The following is a 23696-nucleotide window of genomic DNA, read 5'->3' on the forward strand; positions in this document are numbered from 1 at the left end:
CCTTTGGTAAAATTATTTAAAATAAGAAAGGAACTAAGCCTTTCATACCAAGCTCTAAGAGCTTGTTTCAAGCCATAGAGAGCCTTAGTCAATTTGAATACATGGTTAGGAAGAAGAGAATTTTCAAATCCGAGAGATTGTTCGACATATACTTCTTCGGAAATAAAACCATTCAAGAAAGCACTTTTGACATCCATTTGAAACAGTTTAAAATTATTACTACTAGCATAGGCAAGGAGCATCCTTATGGTTTCTAATCGAGCCACGGGAGCGAAGGTTTCTTTGTAATCGATACCTTCTTCTTGGTTGAAACCTTTGGCCACTAATCTAGCCTTGTTTCTAACCATGATACCATTTTCGTCTTGCTTATTTCTAAAGACCCATTTAGTACCAATGACTAAATGGTCACTAGGTCTAGGAACAAGCTTCCATACCTTATTCCTCTCAAATTGATTTAATTCCTCTTGCATTGCAATAACCCAAAAATCATCTTTTATGGTCTCGTCAATGCATTTAGGTTCGATTTGAGAAAGGAAAGCAGCATTAGCACAAAAATTTTTGAAAGAGGAATGAGTTTGAACCCCTTTTGATGTATCTCCTATAATTAGCTCCTTTGGATGAGCATCTATATACTTCCATTCCTTGGGTAAGGAAATTTCGGAAGAAGGTGCATCCAAGTTGCTATTTTGAGGAGGGGGTTCATTTAGATTCAAATTATAAAAACTAAGATCAGTGGACTGACAGTGGACTGGCGGTGCCACCGCCCAGCCAAGTGGTGCCACTGCCCAGCTCTCGGGTGCTGGGCGGTGCAACCGCCCAGTCTGGCAGTGCCACCGTCAAACCCTCCGGTTCACTGGTTGGGCTTTAAATTTAGCCCAAACCAAGTCTAATTTTGGGCCTAGTTGGCCCCTAACCAGGATATAGGATTATCTCTTAATCCTAATCCTAATTACATGTGAACTACATAACTAAAAACATCCTAAGCAAGTTTTCAACTGCGAACGTCGAGTCTTGTTCCGGCGAGCTTTCCGACGAACTTCTTCCGACAGACTCCCAGCAAGCTCCCGATCTTGTGATGACTTTAACGAGTAGCCGAGCCTTCTCGGTGATCTCCGCGAACCTCCGACGATCTCTTCGGTGAACTTCCAAAAATTTCGACAGGTTCCCGATTTCTTCTCGGTTGGTTCCGGCAGCATCTCCGACGATTCTTCGGACTCTTAAACGTCCATCGAACTTGACTCCGGTATTCTTGCTTTGTGTTTTCTGGTTATCATAGTTAATCCTGCACACTTAACTCAATAATATGGATTAGATCAATTAACCCATCAATTGATTTTATCATCAAAATCTGAGATTCAACATAGACCCTGAAGTATCTCAACACCACCTGTGCATTTCCCCTGATGCACGGCCGGTAAAGCAGAGGCCCCGGCGTCTCGCTCCCGAATGCCAGCAGGTCATTCGGGGTGAAGTAGAATGACTCCTGGCGGCCGGCTTCATTGAGGAAGCCAAATACCCATGCTGGTTATCCAATGTAGTCCTCGTGAAGAAACCCAATGGAAATTGGAGAATGTGTGTTGACTACACCGATCTCAATCGTGCTTGTCCGAAGGACTGCTACCCCCTCCTGCGAATCGACCAGTTGGTCGACGCGACGGCTGGTCATGCCCGTCTTTCATTCATGGACGCCTTCTCTAGTTACAATCAAATCAGGATGGCACCCGAGGACTAGTAGCATACAACGTTCCTCACCGACCAAGGAGTCTACTTCTACAAAGTTATGCCGTTCGGACTGAAGAACGCCGGGGCTACGTATCAAAGAACCGTGAATAAAATGTTTGCTCACTAGATCAGGAGAAGCATGGAGGTCTACTTCGACGATATGATTGTGAAAAGTCGCACAACCACAGCTCACCTGTCCGACTTGGCCAAGACATTCAACACACTGCAAAGGTACAACATGCGGCTCAACCCCGCCAAATGCGCCTTCGGCGTCAACTCAGGAAAATTCCTCGGGTTCATCATACACGAAAGGGGAATCGACATAAACCCCGACAAGGTACGGGCAATCACCTACATGCAGGCCCCTCGGACAATCAAGCAGTTACAGCGCCTGAACGGGAGGCTCGTCGCCCTGTCAAGGTTCTTATCCCGATCGGGCGACCGGTGCCTACACTTCTTCCGGGCCCTGAAGAATCCTAAAGAGTTTGCATGGACGGCGGAGTGCGGGGAAGCCTTCGCCCGCATAAAGGAGCACCTGGCCTCCCTCCCTCGCCTCACTTCGGTGTCCCCTCGGTAAAAGCTCGGTATATACCTAGCTGCCTCCCAAAATGCAGTAAGTTTGGTCCTGATCAAGGAGGCCTCTGGAGGACAGCAATTGGTTTACTACACTAGCCACGTCCTTAACGGACCCAAGGAGCAATACCCCCCCATTGAGAAGCTGGCGCTGGCGCTCGTGCTGGCCGCCCGGAAGCTGCGCCCCTACTTCCAAGCTCATCCGATCGAGGTAATCACCGATCAGCCGCTCCGGCAAGTGTTGTCTAAATTTGACCTAGCAGGTCGCCTCCTCAAGTGGTCAGTGGAACTCGGAGAGTTCGATATTCGGTACGTCCCGAGGACCACCATCAAAGCACAGGCGGTAGCCGACTTTATCTCGGAATTGACTCAGCCCAAGGGCGAGGAGCCGGAGTGCGTGAAAACGGAGTGGCTCCTCTATGTGGATGGATCGTCCGATTGGGCACGGGGGCCGGGCTAGTATTGGAGGCTCCCGATGGGCGCTCGTTCGAGCGCTCCCTACGCTTCGGGTTCAAGGCCACCAACGACGAGGCGGAGTACGAAGCGCTGCTGGCGGGGCTTAGGCTAGCCGTCGAAATGCAGGTGGACGACATACACGTCCTCATCGACTCGCAGCTGGTTGCCGAGTAGATCGACAGTGGGTATGAGGCCCGGGACCCGACCATGTCGAAGTATCTGGTGGAGGTGAGAACACTCGCTGCCCATTTTTCCCGTTTCGTGTTATCTAGGGTACCCAGGCGCCAGAACGAGCAGGCAGACGCCCTGGCAAGGCTGGCCTTGAGATCAGACCCTTCAGACGAGCCTGGCGTGGAAGAGCTCCCCACCCGCACCGTCACAATTGCAGCGGTGACCACCACCGACCCGCCGACGACATGGGTGCAGGAGGTGCTACAATTTAAGCGCCATGGCATGCTCCCCGAAGATGAAACCGTAGCCCGGCGCCTGCGCCGAGCCCATGCCCGCTACTGTGAGATCGGTGGCCGGCTATATAGGAGGTCGTACTCGCTCCCCCTCCTACGTTGCCTCGAGCCCGAAGAGGCTAAGTCGATTCTCGCCGAGGTCCACGGCGGTATTTGCGGCGAACACGTAGGTGGACGCACCCTAGCATTTAAGGTGCTCCGACAAGGATACTACTGGCCCACCATGTTCCGAGACGCAAAATTGTACGCGCAAAGGTGCGATGCATGCCAGAGGCATGCACCCACGCCGCGGCAACCGGTAGTGCCGCTTACGCCCGTGGACTGCGCATGGCCCTTCGCGCAGTGGGGAATGGACCTTCTCGGCCCCTTCCCCCCGGCTTTGAGGCAGCGAAGATATATTATCGTCGGGATAGACTACTTCACCAAATGGGTCGAGGCCGAACCATTGGCGGCAATCACGGAGCGTCAAGTGGAGGGATTCGTGTGGAAGAACATCGTCACCCGGTTTGGTCTGCCCAGGGTCATAATTACGGACAACGAGACGTAATTCGCCAGTGCTCGGTTCAAGGGATTCTGTGCAAATTATGGGATACACCTGAGGTTCAGCTCGGTTGCACACCCTCAAACAAATGGGTTGGCCAAGGTAACCAACCGAGCCATTCTGGGCGGTCTCCGGAGGAGGACTCTTGCGGCCCGTTCGGCTTGGGTCGATGAACTCCCGAGCGTCTTGTGGTCCTTGCGGACCACCCCTAAAACCGCAAACGGGGAATCCCCGTACAGCTTGGCGTTCGGCGCAGAGGCCGTCTTGCCCGCTGAGGTGGAGATAGCCACCCCTCGAACGGAGTCCTATGACGAAGGTGCGTCGACCGAGGGTCTCCGGGCCGGATTGGACTTGCTCGAGGAGAGGCGAGCTGACGCGCACCTGAAGGCCCTCTCATATAAAAGAGCTGTGGCCAGGATTTATAATAGGAAGGTACGTCCCCGACCTATTAGACTGGAGGATCTGGTGCTACGCAGGGTCGAGGTGAGTAACCTAACCCGAGCACACGGTAAACTCTCCCCCAGATGGGAAGGACCCTATCGAGTCGTCGGGGTCGTTCGACCGGGCACGTACCGGCTCGCCACGATGGATGGCTGTCCTTTACCAATGACATGGAATGTCCAAAACCTTAAGAAATTCTACGTGTAAAGAGAATAGAAGATTGGCAACATGAGAAAATGTTCTTTTATTTGAGAATAGTTAATATTACAGGACTCGACCCCGACTTACAGACCGACCGACACCTTAGGAAAAAAAAAACCAACAAAAAATACAACTCTTTTTATTCCTTTGGGATGTCCAGACGGTCATCGAAGGGGACGTCCTCGGGCATGTCCACCTCAAGATCCTCGGGGTGAGGGGTGAAAGGGTCCTCCTCCACCTCGAGGCCTAGGTGGTGCGCACGGAAGCGGGACGTGGCGATCCGGTATCCGTATTCGAAGGAAACCCGCCCCATGCGCGTCAGCCCGAGTTCGAACCCCTCGGACTTCTTGTATGTCTCGATTAGCTCCTTGTCCTTGTCGGGTCGGAGGCGAGCCTCCTCGGCAAGTGCTTCAGAAGCCGCCCTCGCCTCCGCCTTCACCTCCTCCAGTTTCTTGCTAAGGGTGCCCGCCTCCGTCTTCAACAGACGGAGCTCGGTCCGCTCCACCCTTATGGTTTTTTGGAGCTCCTTATTCGAGTTCCCGGATGCTTCGAGCTCCGACCTGAGGCGAGCCGCCTCCGCCTCCGTGTTCGCCACGTGCTTCTCGGCGGCCGCCACGGCTTTCGGGCCTCCTCGACTTGGCAACGGAGCTCGGCGTTGCGGCTGATGAGGCCCCCGATGACCCGACCGGCGTCACGCACCCGGTCCATCAGGGTCGTAGCGTAACAAAGGCCCTGTAAGAGGGAAGACGAGTCAGGAAGAGCAGCGTCAGATGAGTAACCCAAGGTGGGAGGTGAAGCACTTACCCAGGTCAAAGACTTAGCGGACTTGCCAAGCAAAGCCTCCGAGGGTAGGGTGTATAAATCCCGAGCCATGTCGGGATGAAGGGTGCCCCGGAGGAATGCCGCGAAGGATTCCCCTCTGGCCCACATGTTGTCCCCCCGGGACAGGCCTCCCAAGCGGGTGACCAGGGGGTCGCTTTCCTCCCCGGTCGGGATCTCGCCAACCAGCCACGTCAGGAACGACTCCTCGTCCCCTGCGGGCAGTCAGCACAGGTCGCGCACGGAGGGAGGGCGCGGGCCCTTCCCTGCCGCCTGCCGACTGGGTCCGGCCTCGCCTCGACGGGGGCCCGCTTCAGCCCCCTTGGAGGGTGCTGTCTTTGCCTTCTTCCGAGGGCACCCGGCCTCGACCTCCAATGGGGCGTCCTTCGAGCCGGGCTTCGGGTCGGCTGACGGGGTTGGAGGGGGAGCTTGCGACGCCTGACTACCTAGAAGCGATTGAAGGTTCACCATTTCTGCAAGAAATAGGAAAAATATTAGTACTAGGATTGAGCCATGCAATGTCCGAACCTAACGTTACTGACGTACCACCCGGAGGCGTCGGGCTGAGACCCGCCTCGACCAACCATTGCTCGGTCATGTTCTGGATGGCCTGGGAGCTAGGGAGAACCTCTTTAAGCCTCCCCAGATCCCGGCGCTCTGCTTCACTCAGGCTCGGGACGGTGTTATCGATCGCCCTCGTGGACCACCGAACCCCGAAGCCCCGGTCCTTTACACAACTAACATAAAAAAACCTTCCCTTCCAACCTTTGTTGTTGGAAGGGCCCCCCCCGACTCGAAAGCTCGTCCGGGCAGATAGAAAGTAACCCCCCGGCCCTTTAGAAAGATTATAACAAGAGAGGAATAGGTTGAGGGAGGGGGTGATGTTGGCTTAGTGGCATTCCCCCAGGAACACCACTAGATAGCGCCAGGAGTTCGACGCCACCAGGGACGGCGAAATCTGCCAGAAAGAAATGCAGGACACGATAAGTGGATGCAAGGGAAGGCGCAGCCCCGCCTCCAGGGCATCTAAGGTTAGTGCAAAACCCTTCGGGACCGAGTCATAGGCCCACTGTCCCAGTTCGGGCGCGCTGAGGATATAGTCCTCCGGGATACTATAGCGTTCCCGGAGTCCCCTCAGCAATGACCCACCCACAGTGGAGTCCAGGTCATGCAGCCACATCAAGACCTCGAGGGCCCGCGCCGCTTCCCCATTGGAGGACTGAACGGGGGACGGTGGAGGACATCTCTCCCTAGCTCCGTGGGAAGAGGAAGAAGAAGAGGGAGGAGAGGATGTCATCCTCACTGACCTTAATGGGGAGGAACTACTGGGAAAACTAAGGCGACGCAGGAGGCGAGGAGGACGACTGGAAAGAAGACGACAATACCTGAAGGAGAGGACTCAGCAGCGAGAGATAGGAACGAAGCCGGGCGTTCGCTATTTAAGGGAGATATCCCGCCAGAACCAGCGCCCCTTCGCCTCCCGAGAATGGGCAGCAGCCCACCCGCGCACGTGCATAACCGTCATGTCACGTCAGGAATGCCGAAGGACGCCCCGCCATAATGAAAGCCTGACATGGCGATTCCGCTGAAGCGGCAGAGCCTTGACGCCTCGATCTCGACGTCCAAAAGTGTGCGACATAAGCAACCAGCTCCCCCTTAGAGAGGAAATCAGGCACAGTAGTTTTTGGCCCCCGCCACTGTTAAGTGGGTAGGGGGGACGACAGCATAAGTAGCTCCTCGGGCCAGCCCGCCTACATTGTGCTCCTCGGCTGCATGTTGCCTGAGACACGCCTACGCGGCCTGCCCGCCTACGTCGTGCTCCTCGGCTGCATGTTGCCCGAGACACGCCTACACGGCCTGCCCTACATGTTGCCCGAGACACGCTTGCGCGGCCTGCCCGCCTGCGTCGTGCTCCTCGGCTCCGTGCTCCTCGAGACACGCCTGCGCGGCCTGCCTGCCTACGTCGTGCTCCTCGGTCGCAGGTTGCCCGAGACACACCTATGCAGCTAGCCTGCCTGCGTCGTGCTCCTCGGCTCCGTGCTCCCCGAGACATGCCTGCGCGGCCTGCCCGCCTGCGTCGTGCTCCTCGGCTCCGTGCTCCCCGAGACATGCCTGCGCGGCCTGCTCACCTGCGTCGTGCTCCTCGGCTCCATGCTCCCCGAGACCACGGCCTCCGCTCGGTCTGCTCTACTGGGTGTGCTCCTTGGTCGCACGCCACCCGAGTTCACCGCTGCACACCCGACCCTTCAAAGACGAAGCCATGCCTCGGACCCCCCCATTTACGGCATGACTTCCTTCGGGGGGGGGGAATATGATGAGGATAATAAATGGCGACAAGACCCGCGCAGACGTCAGCTATCCCGGACGACACCACACACCTCAAACGACTCGGTGGAACCTGGTCAAACGAACCAAAACGCGCACCGAGGCCCATTAACGACCTGTTCAGACTCGATCCTTCACGCCACGCTAACACCAGTGTCAGACACTACCAGAAGTATGAGCTTGCTCCCTACAAGCGGACACATCAGGAAACAGTAAGCTTCCCTATAAATACCCCCGCATTCCAAACGGAAAGGAGGGGGAACACCAACATAGATAACAAACTCTACTCCACATTACTAACTTGATTGTCGGAGGGGTCGGGCCGAGCTTCCGACCCGACCTGTGTGCAGGTGAGGAGACGAAGCTATTTCCCTAGGACACAAGGAGAGGGCGCCTTCCCCCCGGGACATCCCGACGAACCCAGACGTGATCCAATCCGCGCGGTCGGTCACTTCGGCAATCCCGAGAGACCTCGAGCAAAGATCCCCGCCATTCAGCCCCGAACCAAGCCGCGTCAGCCCCGAGACACGGCACAAAGTTGTTTACACCAACAAGACTCATCTTCATTCTTAACAAAATCAAAAGATCTAATCGCCTCATAAAATCTTATGTTCCAATTACGGAAAACTTGCTTTAGTCAATAGATTGATCTAAGCAATCTACATACCTTATCTGGATTTTCTTTGGATATGAATCCCTTAAGCTATATCATATACACCTCCTCCTCGAGGTTGCCATTGGGGAACATAATTTTCACGTCCATCTATCAGATCACATAATCATAGTGTGCTGTAATAGCTAATAGAATTCAGATAGATTTTAGCATGACTATGGGTGAGAAGGTTTCGTCATAGTCAACACTTTACCTTTAACGATACCCCTTAGCCACTAGTTTTGCTTTATAGGTCTCATCTATTCTAATTTTCTTTTTAAAGATCCGCTTGCAACTAATAGGTATAATACCCTTGGGTACATCAACGGTTGAATCTTAAATTTTGATAATAGAATCAATTGATGAGTTTATGATCAAATATATGGTTTGAGAAAAGTGATACAGGTAACCTCAATAAAAAAAAAGATAAAATGATTAAAATAGAAGAATCAAAGGGCCAGAGTCAAAGATCAGGCATAAGGCCGGAAGAATCAAACACTACACAAAGATTGAATGTTGGGTCGGAATCAGAAATGTCTATCTATTTTTAATATATTTCTATATTTTCTAATGTAAAAGAAAACAGAATTTCATTTCGGTACATTTTGGTCTCATCATTGAACAAATTTCATATGCAGTAACAATCCAATCAGTGCTTCTCTGGCTATTATATTATAAGTCTGTATCTTTCTATTTGATTCAATCTTCTTCAATACATTGGCACCATGTAAACTGCAAGTAGCCGTTGCTGCTCTTTTGCATACTATTATAAATCGCTGTTAGGTGTATCCTATCAATCTAATTCTTACTCCTCGCATGTGCATGATGACATATATTATGTCTCTACCTTTATAGTAACTTATGTGAGACCTTTCTTGTTGTACCCACATCCATCCAAACTAGGTCACTTCGGTGGTCCAATGCAAGGGCCATTACACCCTCGCGGCACAATAATTTGTCGGTAAGGTAGCCCCAAGGCTGAGTTTATAGCCATGTGTCGTATGCAAACATTTTATATATATATATATATATATATATATATATATATAAACTCAATTTAAAAATAATAGTGATAATAAATTTAATATTATAATTATAAAAAGCTAAAGGATGAGTATAAGATTTAATCTAAGACCTTGCTATTAACAGCAAAGATGATTATTAGCTAAGCTAGCTGATATTTTTTAAAAATTATGGAATGAGATTTTGAACAACATACTAAGATATTTATAATATAAAAAATATGAACCATTAATATAAAATAAGTAAATCGATTACATCATAACAAGACAATGTAAAAATTTGTATAATGAAATTTCAAACCTTCAATTTAAAATAAATGTATTAGATATATCATGATCATGATCAGAGTAATATCGTTAGTTTTATGTGTCATTTTGCCATCTAGTTTTTGTCGGAAAGTGAGCAGTTGAATTTGCTTTCTCACATTTTCTGTACGGCCCTTTAATAGGCCGTTGGGATGTCAAGCTCGTGGAGAAGACAATGGGCAATAAACCAAACAGGAAGCGGAAATGGAGAACAGAATCCAAGACTTCGAGGCGCAAAACGACAGCAGCCGACGAGACCCTGAGAAAAAGTCATGCACCGATCTGAATGTCACACGCTACACGCCCTGTTTTCCCAATGAGATGTTCTCATGGTCCAATCCCTCGACTATACCAAAGTGCGCATTGCTCTGTGTTTGTTACCCGAGTCTCAAATTGTGTGCTTGTTTAACATCTCTTAGATGTTGCCTTCATGTCCGTGTGCTAGATCAACTTAATCGCATGCCAACTGTTTGAACTTATGTCTTGCTTACTTCTTCCTCAAGATACGGTGTCTTTCTTATGATGGATTCAGAAGGTTGCTTGACATACTTTAATATGTTATTCGGTTGGGTTTCTCGATTCAGATGATGAAAATGGTACATTAGCTACATTGCCAGCAAATTATTTGCTCCAATAAGTCCATATCTGCGGCTACCACGAAGCTTCATCTTCATCATAAAGAATAGTTCTTTGATTTGTCCATTTGAGACCTTCACAGAGTTCAAAGATACGTTGAACATGATCAGTTTGGATGACGACACCAAGCTCTGTATTCTTCTTACTCTCCTCTCTTATTATTCGAGATATCACAGCACTTGGAAGATGCAACATGCATGGTCATGCACTGTTGCACTGTAGAAAAGCTTGTTCCTACCGCTTGCACCAACCAGAAGTACCTGCTACATCTTTTTTCCTTGCATGACTAGCTTGAGGATATCCATCTGCTTTGGAGCCATGGAAGCTTGTCTTTGGCTTGAATAAACATTTTTGTCCCAGTATAAAACATTACAAGGTGTTAAAGAAAAAGAAAATAATCATACTTTATCTTGATATAGAATCTGGATGTGTTAGAGCTAGCCCCAGGAAATTTACCACAAGGTATTTTTGGTAACACAACAAAGACAATAAAGCGAAAAGATAAAAGCGACAAAACACCATATTTACGTGGTTCGGTCAATTAACTTTAACCTAGATAACCCAAAGTATAAGTCCAAACTATTTAACTGAGTGTGGACTTAAACTAAAGTAAATACTTAGGTTTTCTTGTGGTGTCTCTGACTTCAAAGCTCAAGCCCTTATTTATAGTTCCAATAGGAGATAACAATCCTGATTTTCCTGATGTGGGACTATGAGACTTACCAAGCTAACAAATCTCCACATTGGCATGTCCCAACAAAACTTGCTCCACCTTCTTCATAAAAGCCTCAATGGGCAATCACTAATAATGAACACCAACCAAGTCCAAGCACTGCTTGAACTTATAAACCGGAAGAGGCTTCGTAAGCATATCAGTTGGATTGTCCTTCGTATGAATTTTCTGAACAAGGACATTTCCCTCAGTAATAGTATCCCATTTGCATCCAATAATTTTCTTACACGAAGACGACTTCACAAGATCCCAAGTTCTATTTCGAATGAGAGATTCAATTTCTTCATTCATCGCAATCAACCACTTAGCGGAATTATCACAAGAAACTGCATCTGAGTATGAAGTAGGCTCACCAACTTCACTTGTCTCTTCTGCAACAGACAAAGCATATGTAACCAAATTTGGATATCTTTGTGGTGGTCGAATATCTCTCCGTGGTCTATCCTTGGCTATGGAATATTGTTCTTCCTCTAGATCATCTGCATCAGTAGACTCGGGACCATCTACCAGCATTCTTTGAGTAGAAGAGTTCGACTTAAAAGAATCTGAACTACCAATCTCAAGCTCCACCTGCTTCTGCGCACTATCATTTGTACAACTAGTAGAATCCTCTTTGGAAGATAATATAAACAATTCATTAAAAGTAACATCTCTACTGATTATAAATTTTGGGGATTTGGGATCAGAACACCATAATCTGTATCCTTTCACCCTAGAAGCATACCCAAGGAAAATGTATTTTTTAGCTCGAGACACTAATTTTTCTTCATTTATATGCATGTATGCTGGACACCCAAAAATTTTTAAATCAGAGTAATCAGTAGGAGTACCTAACCAAACTTCCTCCGGAGTTTTAAAGTTAAGTACTACAGAAGGAGCGCGGTTGACAACGTAATAGGCCATATTAATCGCCTCTGTCAAAAGTTCTTTGTCAACCCTACATTTGAGATCATATACCTTGCTCTCTCCAAGAGTGTTCTGTTCATACGTTCGGCCACACCATTTTGCTGAGGCGTCATCCTAACAGTGCGATGCCGAGCGATTCCTTAATTTTTGCAGAATTCATCAAAGTCACCTTCACAAAATTTCATGCCATTATCTGTTCGAAGCCGCTTAATCTGTTTACCTATTTGTTTCTCAATCAAAGCCTTCCATTGTTTAAAGGTTAGAAAAACATCATTTTTATGCTTCAGAAAATAAACCCAAACTTTCCTAGAATAATCATCAATGAAAGTCAACATATACCTAGCACCACCCTTAGACTGAACTTGAGCTGGGCCCTAAAGGTCTGAATGAATATAGTCAAGAGTACCTTTTGTTTTGTGAACTACCGGAGAATTGAATCTGACTCTTTTCTGCTTTCCAAAAATACAGTGTTCACAAAAATCTAGTGGCCCAGTACTCTGTCCACAAAGTAGACCCCTTTTGCTCAATATGCTCAAACCTTTTTCGCTCATATGACCCAAACGCATATGCCATAATTTGGTGATGTCAGAATCAGACAATGATGATGACGACACTGTAACCGAGCCTGTGAAAGTAGTTCCCTGCAAAATATATAAGCTACCAGACCTACAAGCTTTCATAACAACAAGAGCACTTCTAAAAACTTTCATAACTCCACCTTCAGCTGTGTACTTACACCCAAGAGCCTCCAGGGTGCCTAAAGAGATGAGATTCTTTTTTAAATCAAGAACATGTCTAACATTAGTGAGCGTCCTCACAATACCATCATGCATTTTAATTCAGATTGTTCCTCTACCAACAACATCACACGCGACATTATTACCCATTAAAATAATTCCACAATTACAAGATTCATATATGAAAAACAAATCCCTATTGAGACACATGTGATAAGAACAACCTGAATATAAAATCCATTCATTTTTAGACATCGTTCTGTCATCAGTAGCAAAGAAAATATTTTCAACATTCTCATCAGATGCTACACTAGCTTCAGTGGACTTAGTAGTTTTCTCAACAAGTTTTCCTTTTTGCTTTAATTTATTTTTTAATTTAAAGCAATTAGCCTTAATGTGCCCCATTTTATGACAATATCTACATTCCAAATTTCTATGTCTGGATTTAGATCTACTACTGTCAAATTCTCTTTTATCCATTCTCCCCCTAACAACTAGACCTTCAGCCTGATTCCCTCTACTTTCCCCAGTGATATTCCTGTCTATCTGCTCCTTAGATTTCAGTGCAGATTTAATTTCTTAATACGAAACTGTTTCTTTTCCATAAATCAAAGTATCACGAAAATACTTAAAAGATTGGAGAAGAGAACACAAGAGTAACAAAGCCTTATCCTCATCATTAATTTTTGCATCTATATTCTCCAAATCCATAACCAAAGAATCAAACTTAATCAAGATGTGAGAGTATAGATGTACCTTCAGTCATCCGAAGCATATATAGACTCTGTTTCAAGTAGAGACGATTCTCCACTATCCTCTTCATGTACAAGGCTTTAAATTTGTCCCACATGCTTTTAGCCGTAGTCTCCGTAGCTACCTCCCGTAAAACCTCGTCAAAGATATTTAGAATGATGCTTGATCGGGCCTTCTTATCCATACCCGCAAGCTCTTCTTTTGACATATCATCTGGAATGCTCTCGGCTCCCTGTAGTACCAAATCAACTCCGTCTTGAACCAGAATGGCCTCCATCTTGAGTTGCCATAAGCCGAAGTTGACATTTCTATCGAATTTCTCGACAACAATCTTTGTTATTATCATCGTTGCCAAAAGATCCCAGAACCAAGCTCTGATACCAGTTTGTTAGAGCTAGCCCTAGGAAATTTACCACAAGGTAATTTTGGTAACACAACAAAGACAATAAAGCGAAAAGATAAAAGCGACAAGAACACCAGATTTACGTGGTTCGATCAATTAACTTTGACCTACATCCACGAACAAAAGAGGAGCAAATCACTACTATGAAAAGGGACTATTACAAATGCCTTAGGAAGATGTTCGTAAGCCATAAAACACCTGAAAATACTAAACAAAAAAAACCCAAAGTATAAGTCCAAACTATTAGTGTGGACTTAAACCAAAGTAAATACTTAGGTTTTCTTGTGGTGCCTCTGACTTCAAAGCTCAAGCCCTTATTTATAGTTCCAATAGGAGATAACAATCCTGATTTTCCCGATGTGGGACTATGTGACTTACCAAACTAACATGATGTTTTGATAAGTCGAAACATTCAAATAAATTAAACACGTAACCTACTCAGCTATTGTATGCAGCAAAAAAAGGCCAATTATTTAGTTTTGTTGTTAGTATTCTAGTCACTTCAATCACCTGCCACACACCGAAGGACTTCGTGTGCGCTTCTATAGAAGGTAGAGTCCTCGGAACCAGAGTGTTCCCTAAAAGCCAATGACAATCATGTCCTATGTCATGGAGGGAAACTTCTAACCCGACCCTCCTTTGTCCACATCTTAGTGCTTGTAGATTGACGTGAATAGAACATTATCTAGTCAAATAAACAATTTTTATGAGCAGGTGAGACTACATCAACCTAATATGATAATCTTTTTTTTGCTGTTGTTTTCTCTTTTGGACAATGGTTCTTCAAGGATCAGATAGTCTATCTTGACATGGGAGTGATTTGGAGTGCTTTGCCACTGAAATTGGTTACTGTGCCATCATTTTCTTCATCAAATTTTTTATAACCTTGTTTCATGGGCTTTCTCGTGACAAAATTGTCTTGGATCATTTAGATTTGCTACAAGGTTTTCCTGCTCTGATAATATCATTTCATATTGGGTGGTGGAGCAAGTATGGAGAAGCTCTTGTGGACTTATATGAGGATAAGAATCTCTTTTGTCATAAATTTATTATTTTAAATGGAATAATTAGGATATATTGACATGATTTGGATCTTGTCAGAGTATGTTAATGTTTGGAACATATAAAGAAACCTGAAACAAAATGCATGACTTTGTCATTTTGTTACTATTTGCTATATGATTATAAGTGTTGCTGTACTGACAGTGTTAACTTTATATGAACTGGTACAGACTACATATCATGCTTACATGCAGCAGAGTTCTGTGCCAAAATGGTGATATCATTGTATTGAACTGGCTCAATGACAATGCAGGTTGGTACAGATTCCATGTAGACAAGATTTGGTGAGTATCTAAGAAACTAATATGGGACTTTACTAGCACAAAAGCATCCTGAGAATTTAAAATCGTTTCAAACAACCCTCAAAGTTGTCTTAATGTGAAGGAGTGGCTACTAACTTCTCAGCTACGAGGGGCTTGTTGAAGTTCTTGTCTTTTTGATTGAACACTTAAATAACAACATTTGAAGATATTGTGAGTTTAATCCTAAGCGAGTGATATGCCCAGTCGTGATAGTTCAAATGCCTTGTCTTATAATGATAAGTTTCAGGTTAATGCAAATGACATCATAAATTTCTGCTGATGATACCGAAATTTGTCTCACGTTCAAGTATTTTTCGTATCTCTTTAATTAGTTTGCTTATGTTTATTGCTAAAACTTTTAACAAAAGAATTTTCTCTTGTCAATAAGGGGAAACCAGTTATTAGTATTGTATTGCTCAATCATTCTGGCTAATACTTTCAACATTTTCAGTGGTTGATCCAAATTTCTGCATTAACCACTCAGAATTCTTCAGCTCAGGTTTTTAGCTGCAATCATTGGCTATGTAATGCACTTTACCCGTTGGTGATATCCTTACTAGAGTTATGCTTCCGTTAATGCACTTTTTTTGAACATAATGCACTTTTTTTGAACATAAGTTGTTTCAGAGTAAGATAATATAAGTCATGCAGCAACCAGTTTTATGGTCTTACCTAAACACAGAAAATAATTGAGGGAAGATTGTTATTTAATTCATCATGTTCTACAAAGTACAACACAAGTTTGACAATTGAGCTAGCAGAATGTATTGGAAACAAAGTAGCCAATGAAATCAGCATTCTTATGGGGACAGACCAGCTGTCTGTAATCACGTTCTCTTGGAGTCAAATGGAGAAACACTAAATTGTAGTGAAAGCCATTTGATAGGGTTCCTAGCTCATTCACTCAAGGAGCCACTAAAATTTAAATGATCATATCAATATGTCGATTGATGGTGAAAGCTACAGTGGATGCAGAAGAAACTGGTGCCCACAAGTGTTTTAGAGCTTCATGTGGAAACACCTTATTAGAACAGACTCTGCTCCATGATCAAGCATTCCAATGTGGTCCTTGTAGTGCTTATTCAGCATCATCAGTGGCAACGTCGGCCATACTCACCTAACGATGTTGATGTAACATGCATCAGCACTCGCAAAGCTTTTGCAATGATACGCGGTTGTCATGGAGTGTAGTTTGTCTAGATTCTGTACGTTGGTCATGGAGTTTCCTGCAGATACGTGTTTCCACGGAGAGGGAGTGGCTTTTCAAATCCCCGAGAGATGCAAATGTGAAGATGTTTGGCTCGATGCGATACTCGTTGAGGTCATCTGCAACTGATCCTAGAGGGAGTTCAGTTGCTGCCAGAGTAGTGAAAGATGGATCTGTGTTGGCCTTTGATCCCATGTACAAAATTATAAACTAATTCTTCTGTAAGTACAGACCTCAATTCTGAGGGACTGATGCCTCGGTGTTGTTAGACATGAGCTAAACAGTTCTCACTGGAGTAGCAGTCAAATTATGTCCGCTGTTCATTGGCTTATGCCCCATGACTGTATTTTGATCAAATTAGTACATAATAAATATAGTTTCTGGAGTAGTTATTTACTATAAGGTCAATGTCTCTGAAATCTACAACATTAACATCCAACACCCAATAATAAGTTTCTGAAATCTATGTTGGATTGCATTATACAATTCAAAATTGAACAGAATCTTATCTGGGCTTGACAAAATCATTTCAGCATTGACCATAGATCGAAGGAGGAGCCCTTCATTTTGCATCCATGTGGCTCATAGAAAAGGGTGCCTTCTGCAAATGATTAATCGCCAATGTTCAAAAACTCCGTTTATACATTCTCTTGTTCAAAGAATTTATGCTGTATTCTTGTAACCCCCCACCCCCAAAGCTTAGAGTCCTCGCTTCCGCTGTTCCCATTTTGAGCTTTTAAGATCAAGGATAATAATGTGATGTGACCATAAAAAGGTTAAAAGGAATTACAATCATGCATTTGATCGATTAGCAGCATTAAAAAAATGCTAATACTTACTACTTTCTTCTGTGTTAATGCATCTAATGCTGGTCCATCCTTTCGACCTTAAATTGTCATCCTTCAGCATCAAATCAACCTGGTTATTTAGTACATTCTTCTGAAAAGAAGTGCTTAGCATTTACCAAACTTTCACTTGGAGATTGTTAGCCAATCCCCTACGTTGTCTCCATCTACATTTCTGCAACTTTCAACCAATCTACTTAATTATATGCATCTCTATAAGGTGGGCACACCCCCACTTTTTTCCTATATATACCATGTGTCCCAGCATGCACTTCCTCCACCACTACTCTCCCTTTCTTAAGCCTAGATGGGTCGTCTCCTTCTTCTTCTCCTCCAATTCCTTGTCCTCCTCATGCTCCAATCCATCAATGCCCAGCCTTCCCCAGGCTACTACCCAAGTTCTAGGATCTGGCCAATGAGATTCTACCAAGGCTACAGTTACCTCTGGGGTCCTCAGCACCAATCGGTGTCCCAAGATCAGTCCTCTGTAACAATATGGCTTGATAGAAGCTCAGGTCTGTCATTCCTGCCACTTGCAGTATATCATCTTTCTCCACTTGTGAAAACTAGCAATTGTACCTCTTTCTGCTTGACTAGAAGAAAATATCTATGTAGGAAGTGGATTCAAGTCGAATCGCCCTTACCGAAATGGCTACTTCGGAGCTTCGATCAAGCTCCAAGGTGGCTACACTGCCGGAGTAAACACAGCTTTCTATGTATGCTAGATAACTTAATCATGGATTCAGTACCATTTGCTGTCTCGTTCATGCAGTAGTGGCTGTGCTTGTAGCTCTCAAACAATCAAGCTCACCCTGGCTTCCATGACGAGGTCGACATCGAGTTCCTCGGCACAACTCCTGGTAAGCCATACACTCTGCAGACGAACGTGTACGTGAGAGGAAGCGGCGACGGCCGCATCATCGGCCGGGAAATGAGGTTCTACCTCTGGTTCGACCCCACCGCCGACTTCCACCACTATGCCATCCTCTGGAACCCTGATGAGATCATGTGAGTGCTCCACCGTTGTGTTCTACCATCACCGGAGCACATGATGCTGAACTCGTTCATCCATCCCTGCAGATTCTTCGTGGATGATGTGCCGATAAGGAGGTACGCGAGGAAGATGGAGGCGACGTTCCCCGATCGGCCGATGTGGGTGTACGGCTCCATTTGGGACGCGTCGTCGTGGGCGACGGAGAACGGCAAGTACAAAGTCGATTACGGTCACCAGCCGTTTGTTGCGAGGTTTACCGGCTTCAAGACAGCAGGGTGCTCGGCCTACGCGCCGTGGAGCTGCAACCCGGTGTCGTCGTCCCCGGCCGGCTACGGCCTCAGTTCTCAACAGGACGCCGCCATGCAGTGGGCTCAGAGGAACCACATGATCTACAACTACTGTCAGGACTACAGCAGGGATCACTCCCTCACTCCTGAGTGCTGAAGCACATCATTGTTCCAGTTTGCTCTGATGTTTCATTGGTTTCTTCCTGCAAGGAAGAGCTGCCCTGCTACTACTGTGTGTTAGTAGTTGAGGCGTTTGTGGTTTTCCTCCTCTTCTTCTTCTTCTTCTTCTTTACATTATAAGGTTGTGTTGTCTATGTAATGCTATTCTACACTGAAGAGGTCTCTGCATGTATCAATCAATATGAAAGCCTTCATTCCCATGAAGTTTGAACTCTATGGACCAACCGAGTCATGCACTCTTTCCATGCTATTCTACATTGAAGTGGTCTCTGCAAGTATTAGTCAATATGAAAGCCTGCATTCCCATGAAGTTTGAACTCTATGGACCAACCGAGTCATGAACACTCTCCATCCCTTCCACTTTCTCTGTTTCCTTTTTTGTTTCTGTATCAGACTTTTCTGTTCCTTGATGCAGAAAAATATTGAGCTCGCTTCGGCCCAATTAAAACTCATATCTTTTTAATCATGAATATTGGGATATATACTGGCTTTAGGATTCAGAAAATTAACCCAATAATTAAGTTGATTTCCCGTCTCCTAGTAGTCCCAACTCCTACAATCCATCTACCAGAAGATTGTAGAGCTGTTTAGGCATGGCATTTACAACAATTTAGCTTTGGATAGCAATCTTACTTGAATCAAGCTGATAAAAGATGTGTTTTGTAATATCAATAGTGATGAGCAGAGCAACATTGATAAGAAAGAATTCACAAGAAATGTTGTGGCGAAATAAAGATCTGGCACCATGGAAAGACACACTTCAATCTATCTTGAAGTTGATCCTTAAGCATATACATACAGAGCATGATCTTCCTGAATTGGTCATCCAAGTTTGATTTCACTGTGACTGACAAGCTTGTGCATTTAAACAAGCCATTCACTTTCTTGGTGAGGATGTGATAAAAGCTTTCCTGAATTAAAGGAAACATGTGATTGCTGAAGTGTGAGAACTGATACTATCATTAACAACCAAATATCTTGTATGAAACTAAGCTAACAAACATGTCACCACTACTAGCAATTCAGATTATAACTTTAAAAGCTCAATTCACATAACAAATCATTATTAGTTCCCTTTTTGTTAAATTTGATTATTTCATTCGAGTATTACTTAACACGCATACTAAACGATTCCCTTCATCTTCAAATATTAAATTTGATGGAACTATTATGTTCTTATCTAATCATGGAAATATAATCATTGCTTATATGCAACATCAACTATTTGGCTTTAACCTTAGGAATAAAAGAAATACAACTTCTTAATTAAATGCACCTGCTACCTCTTTGATATTAAAAATTAAAAAAGATATCATCGTATCTTCTCCGGGTTGCACAATCAATCTTTTTATAAGCCACTATTTCATCATAATTTACACCAAGGTATGCAATACCGTATCGTACCGGTGTTTCGAGGTTGACTCGGTACGATACGGTACCGGTATACCGAGCGGTACACTAAGACGTACCAAGTACTGTAGTACTGTAGCATTGCTATAGTATAGCACTATAGCACTATAGCGATACCGGACGGTCCACGTACCGGTATGCCGTTGGATCGGTACGTACCGCCTGTATCGGGCGGTACGATTCGGTACTACATACCATGGTTTACACATGAAAAATGTAAATAGAAATACAATTATTTATTTACCAAAAAAAGTAGGAATGGAGTTGGGCTCATATTATAATTGTATTATGTCTCTTTCGAAGAACATCAACCAAATTGAATTCTCTTTCTGATGTGAAACAAGTTGAGACCCAACCCAAACTTTACATTCACCGGATCATAATTTAGCTTGTCCTTGGTCTTTGATCTTTGGGCCTATTGACCTCTCCAAGTGGCCTAATTTTTTGTCACAAAAGAGATCATAATTATCTAAAACTTATGAAAACAAGCATGATGAGATATATAGATATGAGGATATAACTTAGTTGATAATAACATTAACCGTTAATAGTAAAATCATGGGATTGAATCCGGTCTTAAATATCTTTGAAAAAATAGTGACCATTAAATATATCAAGAAATTAAATTGATTTTTATAATTTGCTATAACTATTCATATTCCACCATTCCATATAAAATCAGCTGTAGATTAACTTGTTCTGGTTTGATTTTGAGGTAGGCTTGATAGTTTATTTTTTTTTAATATATAATGTCAGAGACTAATGTTTAAATAAATTACTTTTACAAAATTTGGAGACAGGAATTCTGCAAGTTGTTGAAAGAATTACTGAAGATGGAATAAATTTAATGAAGAACTCATTTCCTCAAAATTTGTATGTGTCAGAGCATATGGTTGTCACTGTTGAAACTGTGAATAATTGTTCCATCTAGGGTTTCTTCTAGGCTGAGGATCTTGAAAACTATGGCATATCTTTAGTGATGTCAGGCTGGCTTTTATATCTGGAAATATGCAGATGCATTGTAGAAACAGAACCAGAAGGAATGATTATTAGTTCAGTTATTCCTGGACATCAATGACATCAGCAAGGGAGAAGATAAAAAACTTAATGTTGATCTTAATTTTGGTTAGTCAATATTGTATCTGATGAGAAAACTGATCCATTAATTTTATTTAATATGAATTATTCATTTTAAATTTATATATAAATTATAATGATAATGTCCACACGAGAAGAAAAAGCATACACATGAGATTCAACCCATAGGTATCTTTGATGTGTGTTTTGTATATTGTCCATGGACATTTCTTTTCTAGAGTCCTTTATTATATCTATATCTAGATCGGTTTTGATATGATTTATCACGATCTTGATGAGAAAATTAGTTCACTAATTTTATTAAGTCTAATTTCTTAACCTAAAATAACTACCTGAAACCAAATTAATTTTAGTAAATCCATTTGCTTATGCATAGCTTCTTTCATATTTGAAAGACATTAATTAGCAAGGGAGCCAAATGAACTTGTTCATGTCACTATTAATGAGTCCTATGTCCGTATGTTGGAAGTCACTATTAATCAGTCATCCATATTCTTGTCAGCACATGAGCAAGGGACCAGTGAACTTATTCATCTCAGCATCGATGAGTCTTCTATGTTTATGTGCACTAAGCTCCAATAACTTAAGGAAGCTTACATCTCGGTATTGATGCAACCTTGCTGTCGTTCTTCTCCTTGGCAAATCACTTTTTCCAAGTTTTTCTTCTTTCTTATCCGTTGGAACATCTAATGTATTATGGACCAGTTTAATTTCAAGTTTTATGAGTGTGCAAAATCCGAGTAAAAAGACCAGTTCAATAAAACTGCAGCGATGCTTGAGGAAATACTTAATTTGAACACCATATATATATATTTTTTTTAAGGTTAAAATCCATTTAGCTCCTATGATTTTGATCGTGAATTTCTTAATCTTTATGATTTAATTGTATCTAAAATAATTTTTATATTTTTAAAAATATAATATATAAGTCTCAATCTGAATTAATAGACATTAGTGTCTACTTATATAATATATTGATTCATAATAAATTATTAATATAATAATATATATAATTTAGGATTATGGTTTATTTTAACCCCTGTGGTTTTGGTCATGAACCTATAAAGCTCTTATGGTTTACTCATATTTAAAATAATTTATATATTTTTAAATATAGTAGAATATAAACTCCTCTCATTTAATCTGAGTTAATAAACGTTAGAGTCTACTTACGTGGCATGTTGACCCACAATAAATCATTGATATAATTACATGTGTAATTTTAGTTTTTTTTTAAAAACTGAGATCTCAATCAATGACGAGAGGAGGTGTTGTCGTGGAAGCTGTTAGGAAACTTAAGGTAGCATCACATGCATAGTGGAAGAACAAAAAAATAAAATTTCAGAATTTCTTGTAGAAAAAGTTTCTCGTCATTATGCAAAGATTGATACACAAAAACCCGCAAAACCAAAAACTACATGCATGTAAAAGATATGTTACCTAGGAAGATTGTATATCCTTGAAAATCTACAGATCTGTGGAAGAGGATGAAGAAGGTCAACTGTTCTCTTTTCTAGCGGTAATCCACATAGTAGGTGTTGTGAAGACATTCATCAAATCACTATACAATCCCCCTTTCCATGCACACCATGCGATTAAGAAAGGGCTAGCCCTTCTTGTTGTCCACATGCCCCAAACTGGGGCTATTGGCTAAGGAGGAGAGAGAGAGAGAAGTATAGGAGGTGGCAGCCAAAAAGGGTTTAGCCTATGCCCCTTTGGTTCCCTTCTATTTATAGAGGTCTCTATCAACTTAACTCTAATGAATTCTGCACTATTAGGTACTAGATCTCTATCCAACTTCCCAAACCTCTTAGAATAATGTATCTCTACCCAATAATTCCTCATAGGCTCTTATTGGTTCTTATCCACAAGATCCAATAATTTAGGAGCTTATTGGATATCAAATAAAATAAGAGCTCCAACCAATATCTAATATCCGAACCTCTATTCATCACAACACCTACCATATGTGTGTGGTCTCTAGACCTAATATTAAGTTGGCTATAAGTTATACTTATCATAATTCCTTCTAACTTAGTAAATTACCATATCTTCTAATAATTTACTTGACTCATCGACTATGGACGTACTAGGCTATTACGCCTAGTCCTAAAATGATATAGGGGAATCCAATCCATTAGACATATCTATCCTCAATTATCATGTATTTATAGTTTCTTATCTATCTATTATCTTATAGACCATATATAAGGTATGGTGCTGTCAGATCCATACGATTTCTACTCGAGTCTCCCTCTAATTGGATTCTCCCGGAGAACTCTTTCTCTCCCAATCTGAATGACCAATGACCATAGCCAGTGATTTACTTGAGTAAGAATATATATAATATTCCTCTCATAACACTGAGAGTGGATAATCCTCTATCGACACTCAATAGCTCTCGTAAGGTTGGCTGTTACTCCCAATGATCAGTTGTGCTAGATTTAGAACTTTTAGTATCAAAGAGAGGAGTATTCATATAGGACATTCTTGGTATCTTAAGTCTAAGAACCAGATACACTATTGGGATGATAAAATCGTTGTTTGACAATGAGATATCATCTACCATCCAATATTCTGTGAGCGGATCGATCAATGAACTCATTATACAATGAGCACCT

General features: G+C 43.3%; 1 protein-coding gene across 2 annotated transcripts; it reads left to right on the forward strand.

Moving 5' to 3' along the window:
* The first annotated feature begins 17373 nt into the window (after window positions 1-17373).
* LOC135649352 (probable xyloglucan endotransglucosylase/hydrolase protein 32) lies at window positions 17374-18783 on the forward strand. 2 transcript variants are annotated; one of them, XM_065167619.1, is made up of 4 exons: window positions 17374-17621; window positions 17722-17804; window positions 17897-18114; window positions 18187-18783. In XM_065167619.1, exons 1-4 carry the CDS (start codon window positions 17414-17416, stop codon window positions 18542-18544), a joined length of 867 nt encoding a protein of 288 aa, XP_065023691.1. In that variant the 5' UTR covers window positions 17374-17413; the 3' UTR covers window positions 18545-18783. The 2 variants fall into 2 exon arrangements, with proteins under 2 accessions (XP_065023691.1, XP_065023690.1); XM_065167618.1 differs by having other exon boundaries at window positions 17376-17621; window positions 17722-17822.
* Window positions 18784-23696: the final 4913 nt, after the last annotated feature.

Source organism: Musa acuminata, chromosome BXJ3-9, assembly GCF_036884655.1.
Source record: "Musa acuminata AAA Group cultivar baxijiao chromosome BXJ3-9, Cavendish_Baxijiao_AAA, whole genome shotgun sequence".
NCBI classification, from domain to species: Eukaryota; Viridiplantae; Streptophyta; class Magnoliopsida; order Zingiberales; family Musaceae; genus Musa; species Musa acuminata.

Coding starts and splice junctions, on each gene's coding strand:
- LOC135649352 (XM_065167618.1), top strand. CDS start 17,414: ATGGGTCGTCTCCTTCTTCTTCTCCTCCAATTCCTTGTCCTCCTCATG. Junction 17,823..17,896: donor GAGTAAACACAGCTTTCTAT/GTATGCTAGATA, acceptor CTGTGCTTGTAG/CTCTCAAACAATCAAGCTCA. Junction 18,115..18,186: donor TGGAACCCTGATGAGATCAT/GTGAGTGCTCCA, acceptor CCATCCCTGCAG/ATTCTTCGTGGATGATGTGC.